Consider the following 16966-nt stretch of genomic DNA (forward strand, 5'->3'; position numbering starts at 1 on the left):
TAATATATATATATTATATGACGTTAAAAATTATATGATTTTAATGCAGTATGTTTAATCCTAAAATAAAATCGTGTTAAACTCATCAGATAATTTCGATTTTATTCGAATAATGTAAAAATCTTTAGATATTAACATTTATTAAATTTGAGAAATACTGTCCTATTGAATTTTACTGAATTGGATTGTATACTGCCACCTTAATAATTCTTGTGATTGAAGAAAGGAGAGACTTGCTTGATGGACTGCCGGCGTAGAATGACCACTTACTAAATATATGATCAATCTTACAATCATTGTGCCTGTTGATTATAAAAATCAAGGGCAAATGAGACTTTAATTAGTCATACCATCATTAAATAATTCATAAAAATTAAGTATCTAAGAAATCATTTCACACCAAACATTTTAAGATCAAGACATTATCACTATAGAATTTTACTCTAATTTTGAGAAGGTAGCAATGCAGCCAGTAGATCAATAGCGTAAAAAAATATTATTAAGTGTTTGCTGCAACGAGTTATATACTTATTATATATGTTTTGATGGAGTATTAGAAGAATGCATAATATTTATTTAAAATAGAGAAGATCTATTGGTACATCTGTCACTACTACACAAATCTGATAATAAAAATTAAATAAAATATAATTTATAGTTAATCAGCACAGTGACTTTTTGAAGAAATTATTCCAAGTCAAAAATAAGCAATATAAGTTAATGATTTTTAATAATACAATGACATATTGTACAAGTTATTTTTAATTGATCTTTTTTTTTTTTATATTGTTCATATATGTGCATTGTGTCATAAATTATTATTAGTATAATTTAATTTGAGATATTATGCACATTATATAAACAATGAATCTGAAATTAATTTATTGTGATGTAGATTAGGATATATATGTATTACACAATATGAGGACCAAAACACATATTTGCAATATATAAACTGTTTTACGGGAAAATATATATTAAAAATTCTCTTTCGTATAATTATGCTATATATATGATAAGACAAATGTCTAATATAGTATCTACTGTAAAAAAGTATCTGTATTATGATTATGAACGAATTTTTATGCTATGTCATGCTATTTTTTATTTTAATATGCACTTATATTACTTCTACTATTACCACTGATATATGTACCAATATGGTCTTCTCTACAGGAATTGTATATGAAATATAATTGGAATTGAGAAATTATTACACACTAATGTGTGAACATCATCCTTATGTAGATATCCTTTGAATCAAATAAAGGAGATAAATTTGTTTGCTTGAATATTTTTACTTATTGTTAGATTTACAAAGAGTATGTACGAAATTAAATTTAAAAAAAATTAATTTTAAATGATTCATGAGCGAGGCCTTAGGAGTAGTCGTATCCGCCCAATACTTCACTTAAATAATATGATATTTAAATACTCCATTATACTAAGTATATAAAAATAGATATTTAGTTTAAAAGTTCTCAATTAGATGTTATATTAGAACTACTAATTAAATTCTGGAAAATTTTAAACTGTAAGTTATTACGATTGTATGATACACGAATTTTAGTGAATGGATAAAAGAAACGGCTGATATTAAACAAAATTGCACCTTAACTTTTATCATTAGATATTTGGTAGTAGTCGTATACAACTGTTATATATTTTTATTTAATTGCATGTTATTAATACACGACTTGAATGAATGAAAGTATGTTTTAAATGATCGCATTATTTATTCATCATTGTTCCGTATAATGTATTCATCTAATATCCTCTGTAAATTATTATAATGCGTTTATTTTGTTCATACTGTAATTAATGATAAGGAAATTTCCTTATTTTAGGAAACAATGAGAAACTTAATTTTTCAGCACTTCCTAAAAAAGATATTTTAGAAAAAAAAAATATCTCTAACAACCAGATTGAATTATTTGAAATATATAATATTTATATAATATTTAACCCAATTATAAGCGATCAAAAAAATATAGGGGGCCAGTTTTGAGCTACCCAAGCCTAAAAAATCAAAGATAGATTTATTAATTTTAGCTGTACATTATTTATAAGAGAGTTCTAGACATGATTTAGCGCGATATGCGATTGAACGTTCTTTCATTTATTTATTCCTAGTGGATATTGTGTATAAAAAAAATATATATATTTTACCAGCTATTTAAATAAACTCGCAATCGCACTAAATTGAAAGTCGAATTATCCTTATCTTTGTACGCCAACAAGACATTTTTTATTTCAAAAACATTGGAGATATAAGAGTGACGAGTACCTATTCGATCGACGTTTCTTATATCGATAAAATATAGAATTTATGATTAATTGGCAGGAATGCAGTTGGATGTGTATAATATTTTAGGGTCGGCCTATTTAATGTACAAAAGTGAAAGTACGGTCTTACAACAAACATACTCTACAGAATCTTTTTTTGTTTATTTTCTTACAGTATTTATGTAGTTTTATAACAGACTTTATTCTCTTTTTTTTTTGTATAATTTCATGTTATATAAGCTGTTCTGTAAAAAAAAATAAACAAAAGAACGAGTACAAGTTAAACTGTATTATCTATTGTTCGGGAAACTCTAGATAAGGTTAATAAATAGAAATAATAGATAAAATATTAAGATACCAGAATGAGAAAGAAAATTCAGTAATTGTAGACAAAAAGATAAAGAAAAAAAATTATATATATATACATATATATATATATATATTATATTATCTATCTACGCGGCCATTATCCTGAACGCACGTGTACGCACATTATGCATGTAACAGTTAAAGAACTGTACCAGCATGAGTAGGCGATATCGAAAATGTTACAACTGTATCTTTAATAATTGTAGTATTATATCCATTCACTCATAAATGGCAATAAGATTGTTATATTCTACGACGCACTGCCACATTTTTAAGCATGTTCAAGTTGTTTTTAAAATCTTACCAAATGATAATTAACAATTAATATTGTATAACAATTGAATGATTTATGTATCAAGTTATGAAACAGGAAACATATGCGATTGTTATAACTAAATGAAAGGGAATTTTTCTATTTGTCAAATTGTGTTTTCACAATATCATAATTACACTTGAAATATCATATTAAAATAAATTAATAGAGTTCCTTTTTTTTTCGTTATGATGTAAAACGTGAAATCAAGTGTTTCCAATTAATGTAATTGATTACGATATTGTATTATAATGTAGTCATAATGTCGCGTTTAATATTGTAAATGACTTTTAATCTTACATATATAAAATCTGAACGTTATTTTCTAATATTATTCGTAAAGTTAAAAATTATTTCTATGATATCAAATGTTCAATCCGTTACTTTTTCAAAGTCATTAAGTAAAAAAAAAAATCCTAATACGTGAACTCGCTGTGCAATGTATCCGCCATTTTTTAAGATTTGACTTTTGTCCTTCACATTTTATTTGCGATTTTTATTGAATTTTTGTTGAGATAATAAAACATATTCAATAGTAAATTTCAAATGTAAACGATTAGAAATATATTTAAAGAAAGAGAAACAATAAATTAATTGTTAATATTAAAGATACTTGCCAATTTATAAAAAAAAGAAAAGAAAAGAAGCAACTGGCGAAGATACATTGAACGGCATGAAGTTCCTCTTATCGCATTTGACTTGTTGGCGTACGTTGTTAGATTAAGTTCTGAGTAAAACCTACCTCGTCTCTCTTGTTACGCCTACTATTATATTACTACTACCACTAAAATACTAATAATACTACTACTGACATTACACTACTACTTATTACAATGCTGTTATTGTTGACGAGAACTCCATATTATTAAAGAATAAATATATTGTCTGAAAGTATTATTCTTTCATTTCTTTACGATATTGTGGTGTAACACTTAAATGAACAAAAAGAAAAGCTTAATATATTAATCGAGTATCGTGATGTAAATATAATTTGATTTTTGTTAAAAATATCGTAATAATGTGAAAGACAAAAAGAAATATCTCAAATTAATAAACTTTATAAGAAAAAAATAGTTTAACGTGCTCCTAACAGTATCTACACTGTTAATGAAGACTGAAACACGATCTAATAATTCAAAATGCACGAGCATCGAAATTGCGAGTATAAAAAGCAAATACAAAGAAAGAAAGAAACAAAAAATTGCGAAGAAGCTATTATGTATACAGATTCGACGTCGTTCACGTTGATTTAAATGTTATCGATATAAACGGAAAGGTAATTTTGCAAGTCACTCTAAGAGTCATCACGATGTCATGCTTGCCTCCTCATGGTCGACTTTTGACCACGCTTTAAGTTACAAAGATCGAAGAAAGAAATCATTTCGTCTCGTTATTTGATAAAAAGAATTTAATTAAACAATAAAGCTCGCGCTTATAAAAACAAAACAAACAAATACCTATATATATGTATATTAATCTCGCTTATGTGTATACATATTCTCGTTAAAAATTGATTAAAGATAATAATAACGTAGACTTTTATTAAATAATATGACAATATATAATTTTTTAAAAATAGCAATTTTTATTGACAAGATTAATAAGTATTTATATTTGTATTCGTAAATAGCAAAAGAATAGAGATACGTGGTTCGTAGTAAAAGAAAGTACGATTGCGCTTCTTTTAAATATGCTTGCACTGTTACGATTGATGGCGGGAGCTATGAGTGCAAGCAAGTTAGTAGGCACAGCTTAACGATGCTCATTGACGCTTTTAAAAACTAACAATAAGAGAAAAAGAAAGAGAAAGAGAAAGAGAGAGAGATCTTTGATTTCTGACCATGACGAAGCGCGATCGCAAGAGATTGAAATCCTTCCTTCGCGCCGTAACACGTGCGCATGGAAATTATTCTACGTTTGAAGCGACAAACGCGTTCAGTGACATCGCATCTATCGCGACTGATCGCAACGTTGTTTAATCCCTGCGTCATCGTACATGACCATCGATACAATCAGTCGTTTCTGGCCGATCGAAATATGTTCGTTGTCTAATGACTATCCGTATGTCTATGATAACTTATTTTGATCTTACCAATGAATATTATCGTTATTCTCAAAAATTATCCTGAAACATAAGACTCCCTGGTAAGTCTTTCCCTTACTGCGAACGCGCGCGTATTACGTATTTGGGATTTTTCAGGCAAATCAATCTTCTTTAAAAAAAATTAATCCTGGTGTTATATTTTATATTAGCCAATGTTTACATTTTAATCTTATCAATAAAACATTGTCTTGTCAAATGAAATAGACAAAAACGAAAACATTATATCTGTCCTTATTTTAATATTATCTCTCGTCCATTCTTTATTTAAGTTCTTTTCAAATTATTCAAAATTATATTTCAATTGGTCATTTAAATAACTTGTGAATTTATCAAATTAATGTAGAATGTAAAAATGTACTTTTTACATTGGTATCATCAATCTTATTGTCTATTGTTATTTAAATTTATATATATATTTGTTGTAATTCTTCCAAATTATTCCAAATTACAAAATATTTGATTAACATTCTAATCTGACTGTAGATTATAACTTTAATGGATGGAGAAGAAAATTGTCAACAGAATAAAGAAGCTTGCGGGAAACATGGATTAAAATCAACGATGCAAACTGAAGGAGAAAGTGTTTGTTACGATTCTCCTAGTACATCTACACATGCAGATCTTGGAGATATGACATTTTATATGAGCAATTATCTTAAGGATGCTATGAAAATGATGTTTATGATGAGAAGTCATCATATGCTTACCGATGTCATACTTGAAGTAGGAACAGAATTATTTCATGCTCATAAGGTTATTTTAGCTGCTGCCAGTCCATATTTTAAGGTAAGAATCTTCATAAATTTATGTGCGAGTTATGCATATATAAGTGGTATTAACTTTGTTTGCAACAACTTTAATAGGCCATGTTTACTGGTGGATTAAAAGAAAGCGAAATGACAAGGATAAAACTTCAAGGAGTTTGTCCAACCGCCATGGCTCGCTTAATGTGTTTTATGTATACTGGTCAAATAAGTGTAACAGAAATAACTGTGTGTTCTTTACTATCCGCTGCTACAATGTTTCAAGTAAAGATAATAATATTCTGAATCTATGAATAATTGACTTAATAATATCATTTAATTATATATATATATATATGTATGTATATATTATGTAGGTTAGTAATGTAATAGATGCATGTTCTGTATTTTTGGAAAGACAATTGGATCCTACAAATGCAATTGGAATTGCAAATTTTGCAGAACAGCATGGTTGTCAAAATTTATATCATAAAGCAAATCGATTTATCGTACAACATTTTAATCGGATATGTCAAGAAGAAGAGTTCTTGCAACTTTCTGCGATGCAATTAGTATCATTGGTACGAAAAGATGAACTCAATGTTCAAGAAGAAAGAGAAGTTTATAATGCAGTTTTAAAATGGGTGAAATACAATGAAGAAGCAAGAGGTCCTAAGATGGAACATATATTACAAGCTGTACGCTGTCAGTATCTTACACCAAATTTTTTGCGCGATCAAATGAAAAATTGTGATGTTCTAAAAAAAGTGCCTGCATGTCGTGAATACCTTGCTCAAATATTTAAAGACTTGACACTTCATAAAAAACCAATAGTGAAAGAAAGAACACCTAATACACCAAGAGTAATTTATATAGCAGGTGGATTTTTACAACATTCTTTAGATGTTTTAGAAGGATATAATGCAGATGACAAAACATGGACTACGCATTCAACACTCATATTTCCACGTTCTGGATTAGGAGGTGCATTTTTAAAAGGCATGTTTTACGCTGTTGGTGGTAGGAATAATACGCCTGAGACTAGGTTAGTAATTTAATATAACAAATTAAACAAATTTATAGATTTTTAAAATGACAAGAATGAATGGTACATGAATTTCAAGAAGGTTTGGGTAAATTTTAGATACGATTGTGATTGGGCAGATCGATACAATCCATTAACAGATCAATGGAGAACTTGTAGCCCAATGTCAGTTCCAAGAAATCGTCTTGGAGTTGCTGTTATGGATGGATTATTGTATGCAGTAGGTGGTAGTGCTGGTGCAGAGTATCATAACAGTGTTGAATGTTATGATCCAGATCAAGATATGTGGACTAATGTAAAACCTATGCATATTAAGAGATTAGGTGTTGGTGTAGCAGTTGTTAATAGGTAATAATATCTTAAGTTATCTAATATTATAGAAATCTGAAAATTAGTATAATCCTTATTTGTAATAACAGACTTCTTTATGCAATTGGTGGCTTTGATGGAAAGAATAGACTTAATTCTGTAGAATGCTATCATCCTGAAAATGATGAATGGACAATGGTTTCATCTATGAAATGTAGTCGTTCAGGAGCAGGAGTTGCTAGTTTAGGTCAATATATATATGTCATAGGTGGATATGACGGATCGTGCCAATTAAAATCAGTTGAACGATATGATACAGAACGTGATGTGTGGGATTATGTCAGTAGTGTTTCTATTGCACGTAGTGCATTAAGTGTTACAGTTCTTGATGGAAAATTATATGCAATGGGTATGTGTTACTGTAATTATAATATTTCTTCTAGAACTTTTAATAAAGATGTTTTTACAAATTGATATTAGAATAAAGAAATATTTATTTTTCAGGAGGTTACGATGGATCATCATTTTTAAAGATCGTTGAAATTTATGATCCTGTTAAAGATCAATGGGAACAGGGAATAGATATGACATTTGGAAGATCTGGTCATGCAAGTGCTGTGTCTTATCATTTATGTCCAATACATTGCGATTACTTAGATCATAATATAACTTTGAACGGAGGTCCATTATGATATAATTATATAATTTTAATGCTAATTTATATATTAAGAAGCCAACAACAAAAAATGAAATCATTCTTGAAAAGGAAAATTATGAAAGATCAATATAAAAATTAGAAAAAAAATCCAAGCATAATTGATCAAAGATAAAATGATTAAAGTATGAATACTTGCACACAACCAGACTGATATATGTATTTTTGGTAATAGCGTAAAATTAATCTAGTTCCTAAGGTCTATAATAAGTAATAAAGGCCAAGATTTATATTGGGGGGAAGCTTAGATAATTATATTTAATAAAAATATCATGTAAACAAACTCGTGACGTCCATTAAGATAGGTTCACTTGTAATATGTAAATCATTTTTATAATATTATAAATAATATTTAACATATTGTACATACTTATAACATAAGTATATCGTTTTAGATTTTTATCATTAAATAATTTTTTATTTACATATGAGGTAAAATTATAAAGTTAAACAGTTTTTAGGGATTTTAATTAATAAGTATTGTATATTTTAGCTGAATGTAAATATAATCTAAGGCAAAATGTATTTTTTTCATTCATTTATTTTTGTCTGTCATATACTATTAATATCATTCAATTGATTATATATTATATTAATATTAATGTGATTAATATACAAAGCTGTTGGTATAAGCAAAGAATACAGAAGTACATAGAATTACATAATATAATATTAAGAATTATATAATATAATTACAATATTTTCTCCTATTTAAAAATATAACACTTAACAAGCACAAAAAAGTTGGCATAGAAACTCTGAACAGCTGAAAAAAATGAATAAGAGCTCTTAATTGCTCACTTTATTAATTAATTATTTAATTAATTATTAATAATTTAAAAAAGTTACTAGAATAATATGCAAGTTTAAAAATTATTGAAATTCTAGTAACATTGCTAAGGCGATATCGGTAATAGTAGTGCTCTACCTTTATCATATCCACCGTCGGTAATGACAAACATCGACCGTCGGTAATGACAAAAATCGACCGTCGGTAACGACAAATATCAAGCGTCGGTAATAGTAGATTTAAAATTTATTTTACTCTACGTCGGTAATATTTTACATTAAGGTTACTGACGGTCAATATTATTAAAGTAGAAATTGCCATTAACAACAGTCAATATTTTAAAAATAGGAACCTACTATTACCGACGGTCGATGTTTGTCGTTACCGACGGTAGATATGATAACGGTAGAGCACTACTATTACCGATATCGCCTTAGCAATGTTACTAGAATTTCAATAAATTTTAAACTTGCTTATTATTCTAGTAACTTTTTAAAATTATTAATAAATAAATGATAAATAATAATTAAATAATTAATTAATAAAGTGAGCATTTATGGATTTTGATTGATTCTAACTTCTCTAATTTCAAAAACATTTGATCTCAATATTGCTTTATGATATTTATATTTTTATTTATCTTATTTTATAAATAGTAGTTTCATTTATGTAAAAAATTTTTTCTAAAGTAAAAAATTTAATATAAATCTACTGAGTTTAGGTATATATGTATAAATTCAAAACGTACAGTCATACTGTTCAATTTTATTTAAAAATTACAATAGTACATTTTTTTTTAATTTTTATAAAGTTATTTTTTTATTATTCTGCTTGACAGCCTTCAAGATTTAATGCTCTAGCTAAATTTCGTGCAACTGCTAAGCGAAATATTTCTACTTTATCTGAAAACTTAGGATCATCGCCATGAGCTTCAATACAACGTAATAATTCAAAGGAATCGATGGAAGATAAAATTACATCCTCACTTTCCAGAAGAGGAATAACATCCGTAAACAGGATTGACCAAAAACTGGAATATAAATAATAATTTCAATTTTATAAGATTATTTATAGGAATTTTTATCATTAATATTATATTTTGTACTTACTATCTTGGTGTAAGATTAGAAACTATCAGCGAGACTAATAAGCTAGCTGCTTCTTTGAATTCACCAATACTATACATTTGATGAAATTCACAATATTTACCTAATATTAGACATTGAACTTTCTAATTAATTATTTCATATCATTAAATAAAGCGATGATTTATGAAATTTAATGAATATGTATTTACCTAAAAATGTAAGCCTATCACTAGCTAACATACAAGGTCCCAAGTTCTCAAGTAAATCACGACATTCTAATTCCCCATTTTCTGCATAATATTTTAAAAATTGATTAGCAATATATGTTATGAAACCACCGTCTTGGGCTTTTAATGCCCATGATAATGCATTCCCAAGTCGTTTTTGTTTAATGCATTTCATTCCTTGGATTTTGCATATACTAGTAACTGAAACGTTTAAATATCAAATAAACAAATAACAATTACGTTTAAAATATACACATATTTTACAATAAATACAAAAGTAAATTTTCATTTACCTATGTGACTCAAATTACTACCACGTGCAATATCAATAATTTTGTTTACTCTTGCTTCTGATCCCATAGGTAATGATTCTAATAATAGTTCTAATCTAGCTAAACCCTGAATAGGGCAATGTATTAAATAGCTTGCACCACATTGCCATAAGGAATGATGTCCCATTAAAGCGGTAGCATACTCTAAAATGAGGGATTCATGTAACTGTGCGGTAATACTAAAAAAAAAAAAATGAATATAAAATCAGATGATATTTTAAATATCGATATTATAAGTACTTACTCCTTTTGATGTTTATCTATAATATTTAATTTTCCACAATTATAAAGTAAATCTATCAAATGAGCTGCAAACCATCCATTATCATTCATAAATTGAATTTCTTTAATCACTTGATGAAGATCGTTTTCTATTAAAGCCAAAATAATATGATCCAAAGGTTTATTTGCTTTCCATCTTTCTGCCATGTTATATGCATATCGTGAAAATTCAACTTGTTTACAACATGGTACAGAATAAAATAATTTTGCAGCCAATAATTCATACCAGGCCTCTGTATATTTTGAGAATTCCCATATTGTAGATTCATCCCCAGCTACTAACTAGGTATAATAAAAAAGATGGATTTTTAATAAATAAGAAAAATAGTTTTTTTTTTTAATTTAAAATGATTACCTTCATAAGCATTTCTAAGTTGTTATCAATAGCAAAAGTTTTGCTATCGATATTTGAAGATAAATCTAACTGCCAATGTTTCCAACGTACTGTAAACTCACTCACTGAATAACCACCATAAATATTATATATAGGCATAGCTTTAATTGAATTTTCTGCAACTATAAAAGCTGGATGATCTGCTTTGCTATGCACTGACAAAAGTGCACATACTAAATCTGTTTTTCCATGTAATGCGCAACCTATTACTACTTCCCAGTAGTATATATATTCTAGATCAGCTGCAATACACTTCTGTGACAATATTTTAATTGCTTTAAGTTCTTTTGATGGAAAATGAAATTGAATCCATTCTAACAAACGTGGTAATATCACATTACCTAAAAAAAAACAAAATACAATGAAAAGTTAAATTATTTGACACTATATAAACATTAAATAAATAATATGAATTAATTACAATTTACCTGGAATATTATCAAGATATAAAATCTCTGTTAAATGCCATACACATTCTACGTTATAAAAGATAGTTAGAAAATTTTCTATGGTTATTTTACTTTCAGGTAAAGATTTTTCAGCAATATCTTGTAGACCTTCCACACATGCTCTTAAAATAGAACGATATTGCTTGCTATGTTTCAATAACTCTGGACAAATATCTCCAGAAGAAGATGATTTAATTTTATAAATTGATAAGAAGACTCCGTTACTTTCATTAACAAGTTTACGCAATGGAGGAGAAAATAATATTACTTCAGGTCTTAGGATATGTACTTTAATATCAGATTTAGTAAATGTACTTTTTGTATCTAAAAAAACAAACATTAAGATACATTAGTTTGAATAGTATACTACATTAAAAATTATATGTAAATATCATTTTATGTACCTTGTATATGTTTATCTATGTATTTGTGAGCATATAATCCAAACTTATTTGAATTAATCCAGCTTGCTGTAATACCTACTTGTTTACAAACTTCATCTGGAATTGGCTTTAAATATCAAATTTTATTATCATGATTAATTATAAATTATTATAATAGTGACAATGACATTATTGTATAGTATGAAAATTAATTGTGAATTGTGGTTATGAAATTTTATGAATGCTAAGAAAGATTAACTTACTATTTCGACAACGTCATTGTTAGCCATAATTATAAATGTATTCCTTATCAATCGACACTATTTATTTTAATTAATGATTTAATTTATTTGTAAATTATCTAATGGCGCCAATTCTTAAGTCACAATCGTATAAACAAAAATTACTTTATAAGAGCGTGAGAATACTTCAACTAGTTATCTGTTAATCCATCAGATGTCGCGCAGATCTTGTCTTTCTCGCAAGTGTTTACATCCAATATCGCTCGATGCATGTACGATTTCTTTTTTAGAAAAAATTAATTAAATGAACTAGGAAAAACTTGCCCTTTTAACTGGCTTGTCCTTATCAAGAATATACTTAAATAACGTGTTTCTTTTTACATATACACAGCCACACATAACATCATGAGATAACCGATCAATGAGAGATTACAAATCGTTCTCTTTTAAGTTTTATATACAGTGGCTCAAAGTATTCGAACGCTCGTTATTAAAACTTTAAATAATAAAAATATGCATGTTAGTCCTATGTTCCGAAAGTAATGTTGAAAGTAAAGTTAAAAGTATCCGAACGCTTAGAGATTAAGCTGTCAAACAATACTATTGTAGGGAACTGTAAACATTCGGTGATTCAGTTGATGTAGTGACATCGTGTAGTGAGTTTCGTGCTTTGTTAAAAGTAAAATTAGTTTATGCAATTACAATGAGTCCGAAAAAATCGGAAACGCAGATATGTGAAAGAGAATTAATATTAAAGTTCCATAAAGAAGGGAAATCGTATAGAGAAATTGCCGAATTAGTGGGGAGATGTGTATCTACAATACATTATATTATTAAAAAATCAAAAACCGAAGAAACAATTACGAACAAGCACCGTACAGGTCGTCCTAAGAAATTAACTAGTAGAGAAGAAAAAATTATAATACGCGAAATAAAAAAAGATCCAAATATTTCGGCTGCAAATCTTGCTCAAATGGTTGCTGACAACTTTAAAAAAGATGTTCATCCTGAATTATGTCGCAGAATTTTACGTAGCAATAATTTTCATGGTAGAGTTCCAAGAAAGAGACCATTTATTAATAAGACGAATCAAGTCAAGCGTTTGAAATTTACAAAAGAATATGTAAATAAAGACAATGCATCGTCTCCAAGCCATAATTATAGCCAAGAGAGATCCAACTAAATATTAAATAAAATAAAGTGCATATAATTAATAGTGTTCGAATACTTTTGTGACACTATTTCAATACATCTTTACAACAAATGTTTTATAACTTCTATAAATATTACTCGATTTGCTTCAAATTTCATATACATAATCTCAATAGTTGTGTCTTATAGTTTTTACAACATAACTTTCGGAATATAAATCTAACATGCATGTTTTTATTATTTACAGTTTTAATAGCGAACGTTCGAATACTTTCGTGAGCCACTATATGAAAGTATTATAATTTATCTATAAAACTATATATTACAATTATACGGAACCACACAAATCCGTGTTATATATATATATATTTTAAATGTAATCATTATATACGATGTATGTGAATATGTAATATATTTTATAGATAATTAAGAGAATTATTTTTGCATTTTAATGTAGATATATATAAATATTTAAGTATCAAAAACTTCTCGTATATCTATTAAAATAAATAATAAAAATAAATAAAATATATACATATATATAAAAAAAAAAATAAATATCTAATTTCGAAACTACGGAAATCTGTTTAGAGAAATCAAGAACCATTTGTACGATGTTGTTTATTCAATACTGCAGTAACTTTTTCGTCAATTACTAAACCACTAAGTTTACATTAGGAAACAACAACGGGCAGGTTTTTGGATATGAAAACATTTGCGATATAGTAATATTTAAATCGTACACTAATGTGTGAATGCATATGTGTGTCTAGGTAATGTAATTTCAATAAATCTTCAATATCTTGTTTCATTACATTGAAATTCATTATTTTATAACAATTTCAGTTACGCTACATGAAACAGTAAGCCATGAAATAATTACAAATATGCTAATAATTAGAAAGAATTCAGTATTTTAAAGATGATCCGTTCCACTTGATTGATTCTGTTCATAGTTGCACTGCTGTTTCCCATTGATATGAAAATGTGGGCAGGCTTAATGATTTCATGGCATTCTGTGTACCAAAGATAGTCATTGCTTTTTTTTTCTGAAGCAAAGACATATTGTTTGACAGTGACGCACTAAACTATCAGCAATTTCTTATGATGATATTGTTGGCTTAGAAGGCAAACAGAAGTAAGAAAGCCATCATGAGACAAAATAGTCCCATAGCCTCAGATAAGGCAAAACCTAAAATGGCATATGAAAATAATTGCTGTTTTAAAGATGGATTCCTAGCATAACCAATGATGAGAGAACCAAATACAGATCCAATTCCAGCACCTAAAATAACATATATTTAGTTAATAATAGTTGAATGTTATTTAAAAATATAGATATGTATATATTTAATTTTAATAAAATGATGTTATAATTATGACTTATAAAAAATTACATACATTTAATTGCATATAATGAAAGTACTGAATTAGACTATGTACATAAAACAATGATATGATATAGGTAATAATTGTGTATTCCATTCTTGAGGGAAGCATATTGTCAGGAAGTTTAAAAGGCAAAAAGGATAAGGAATGCTATCATTAGACAAAAAAGCCCCATAGCTTCAGCTAAGGCAAATCCCAGGATAGCATAAGTAAAACATTGCTGTTTTAAGGAAGGGTTTCGTGTGTAACCAATTATCAAGGATCCAAAAACTAATCCAATACCAACTGCTGTAATTTAAATATCTGTTAGAAATATTACTATCTTGTAGATAATAAATTAATAAATGATATGTTTAACATAATTTATGTTAATGATTAAAATATATGATGAATAAATTTTGTAATTGAAAGTGAAGTTATGCACAGAAGTTACTAAGAATATGAAATGTTTGTGATACTTATGTCAGAATTGTGATAATTTAGGATTCTTTTATTATTGAACAATTACACACCAGATCCTGCAACGCCAACGGTTGCAGCACCAGCACCAATAAATTTGGCAGCAGAATCAATATCACGTCTGATCAGTGAAGTTTGGAAGCTACGTACTTGCTGTGACTACATAAAAAAATTATTGTCATTATAAAGAGTTATATGTACCTATAAAATGATTTCAAAGCTATATCATACTATATAAAAATCTATATAAGATCTATTTGTATCTTATAAGTATAGATTACTCTTTGGTTTTGTTTTTCAATTGTTATATAACTTTCTAAAAACTATCTTTTTTGTTAATATTTTATTTTACTATACTATAAAATACATTATCTTCTTAAAATTTATCTATTCTTTCAATAACACTAATTGCACCGAGTCTTATGTATACTTATTTCTACCATAACAGAACAAATGACTCGTCCTCAAAAAGTCATATATTTTACAATGTATGTATAGTAAAAAATTCTGCCCAAAATTTTACAATCGGTCATTTGATCAGTCATCGTACATTTAGTAATAAGTAAAAAATATTAAGATACATAACCATAAATACTATGGCATATTTCGCTCTGCAAATTTATTGCATAATATGTAATAAATATATATTAATAGGTATAAGTATTATTATTAAATATAAAAATACTTATTTTCTCAAGATATAATGACTTATGTAACTTATAAATGAAGAAGTTATGCAATATATAAAACATAAATTACTTACTAAACTCACTGATGGCTGAAATTGTTTTTGCTGTTGTAAAGATTGGCTTTGACTGACCATGCTGCTCAATGGTCGAATATAGGTCCTGGTTCCAGAAACCAACTAAAAAACATAAAGTTTAAAAAAGATTATATAATGTCAAATTGTGAATTTGACAAATGAAATGCGAAAGGTTCTATACTCACGGTAGACCTGGCAATGGGAGCGATGAGTCGAGAGCAGGCATACATGGTGACGTTTTATATGTCGCGCGGCTTTACAAGTGTCTGAAATGAAAGGATACAAACGATCGATTTTGACAATTTTTATATATCGACTTTATACCTCGATCTTATATCGATTTTCGATATAAATGAACAAATCGTCTAGACCAATGTGGCTCCTCCGTAAGTTACGAATTATATTGGAAAAAAAGAAAGAGAGGAAAAAGGAAAGAGGAAAGAGGAAAGAGAAGAGAGGGAGGAAGAAATTGTTACATAACGTCTAAATCGTTACACGAGGATATAGAAGAAAAATGGGTCGAGATTAACTTTATTCGGATATTTATAGGTATTTATCAAAAATTAGCTAAAACACGAGAATACTGTTCGTCGAATGTGGCAGATAATAATGGAGGATCTAATTAAAAAATGGCTGTTCTCTACGACTTCTTTCTTTGACTTTATAATTCAATTTCTGAAATTATTAAATGGAAATCACACTGTTTTTCGGATTTTTCTTTAATTCATGCATTAATGTAATAATTGAATGTTTAAATTCGTATCATAATAGTAAATTTCACTTTCTTTTACTCACTATCCAACAAGCAAGCAGTCAGACTTACCAAAGAAGAGTGCTGAAGAAGCGGTAAGAAGACCCAGCCTTTGGAATGTTGAATCGGTGAGTGACCCGTGAACAGAACACCCTGCTGAGCCCCAATCTATCTCAACTGAATCTACCGACGAATGCAGTAACTTCCGTGTAACGACCCAGTCACTATACCCGATAACCCGACTAGCGTTATCGACCAACCGAATTTAGCCGAACAAGTTTTACGTCTGCAATAACTAGTCAATATAACAACTAAGTATCATTTCTTTGCTTCTTAATAAGCATTGATAATAGAAATTTATATTAGAATAATATTTCTGTT

General features: G+C 27.9%; 3 protein-coding genes across 4 annotated transcripts; 1 reads left to right on the forward strand and 2 right to left on the reverse strand.

Moving 5' to 3' along the window:
• The first annotated feature begins 4535 nt into the window (after positions 1-4535).
• On the forward strand, positions 4536-7931 carry LOC122517803 (kelch-like ECH-associated protein 1B). 2 transcript variants are annotated; one of them, XM_043636365.1, is made up of 7 exons: positions 4536-5007; positions 5556-5858; positions 5936-6100; positions 6193-6860; positions 6960-7208; positions 7280-7578; positions 7674-7931. In XM_043636365.1, exons 2-7 carry the CDS (start codon positions 5568-5570, stop codon positions 7859-7861), a joined length of 1860 nt encoding a protein of 619 aa, XP_043492300.1. In that variant the 5' UTR covers positions 4536-5007; positions 5556-5567; the 3' UTR covers positions 7862-7931. The 2 variants fall into 2 exon arrangements, with proteins under 2 accessions (XP_043492300.1, XP_043492299.1); XM_043636364.1 differs by having other exon boundaries at positions 4537-5113.
• A 1532-nt stretch (positions 7932-9463) lies between these two features.
• Positions 9464-12465, reverse strand: LOC122517802 (nuclear pore complex protein Nup85). Its single transcript, XM_043636363.1, has 9 exons — positions 12093-12465; positions 11851-11956; positions 11426-11770; positions 10959-11338; positions 10566-10885; positions 10283-10500; positions 9972-10190; positions 9784-9883; positions 9464-9704 (listed from the first exon to the last, which is right to left on the reverse strand). The coding sequence occupies exons 1-9, from the start codon at positions 12117-12119 to the stop codon at positions 9497-9499; spliced, it is 1923 nt and encodes a 640-aa protein (XP_043492298.1). The 5' UTR covers positions 12120-12465; the 3' UTR covers positions 9464-9496.
• Positions 12466-13829: 1364 nt separating this feature from the next.
• LOC122517804 (ATP synthase lipid-binding protein, mitochondrial) lies at positions 13830-16804 on the reverse strand. Its single transcript, XM_043636366.1, has 5 exons — positions 16658-16804; positions 16020-16100; positions 15835-15936; positions 15125-15230; positions 13830-14508 (listed from the first exon to the last, which is right to left on the reverse strand). Exons 2-5 carry the CDS (start codon positions 16062-16064, stop codon positions 14345-14347), a joined length of 417 nt encoding a protein of 138 aa, XP_043492301.1. The 5' UTR covers positions 16065-16100; positions 16658-16804; the 3' UTR covers positions 13830-14344.
• Between the last annotated feature and the right edge of the window lie 162 nt (positions 16805-16966).

Source organism: Polistes fuscatus, unplaced genomic scaffold (assembly GCF_010416935.1).
Source record: "Polistes fuscatus isolate 324 unplaced genomic scaffold, CU_Pfus_HIC Scaffold21, whole genome shotgun sequence".
NCBI lineage: Eukaryota > Metazoa > Arthropoda > Insecta > Hymenoptera > Vespidae > Polistes > Polistes fuscatus.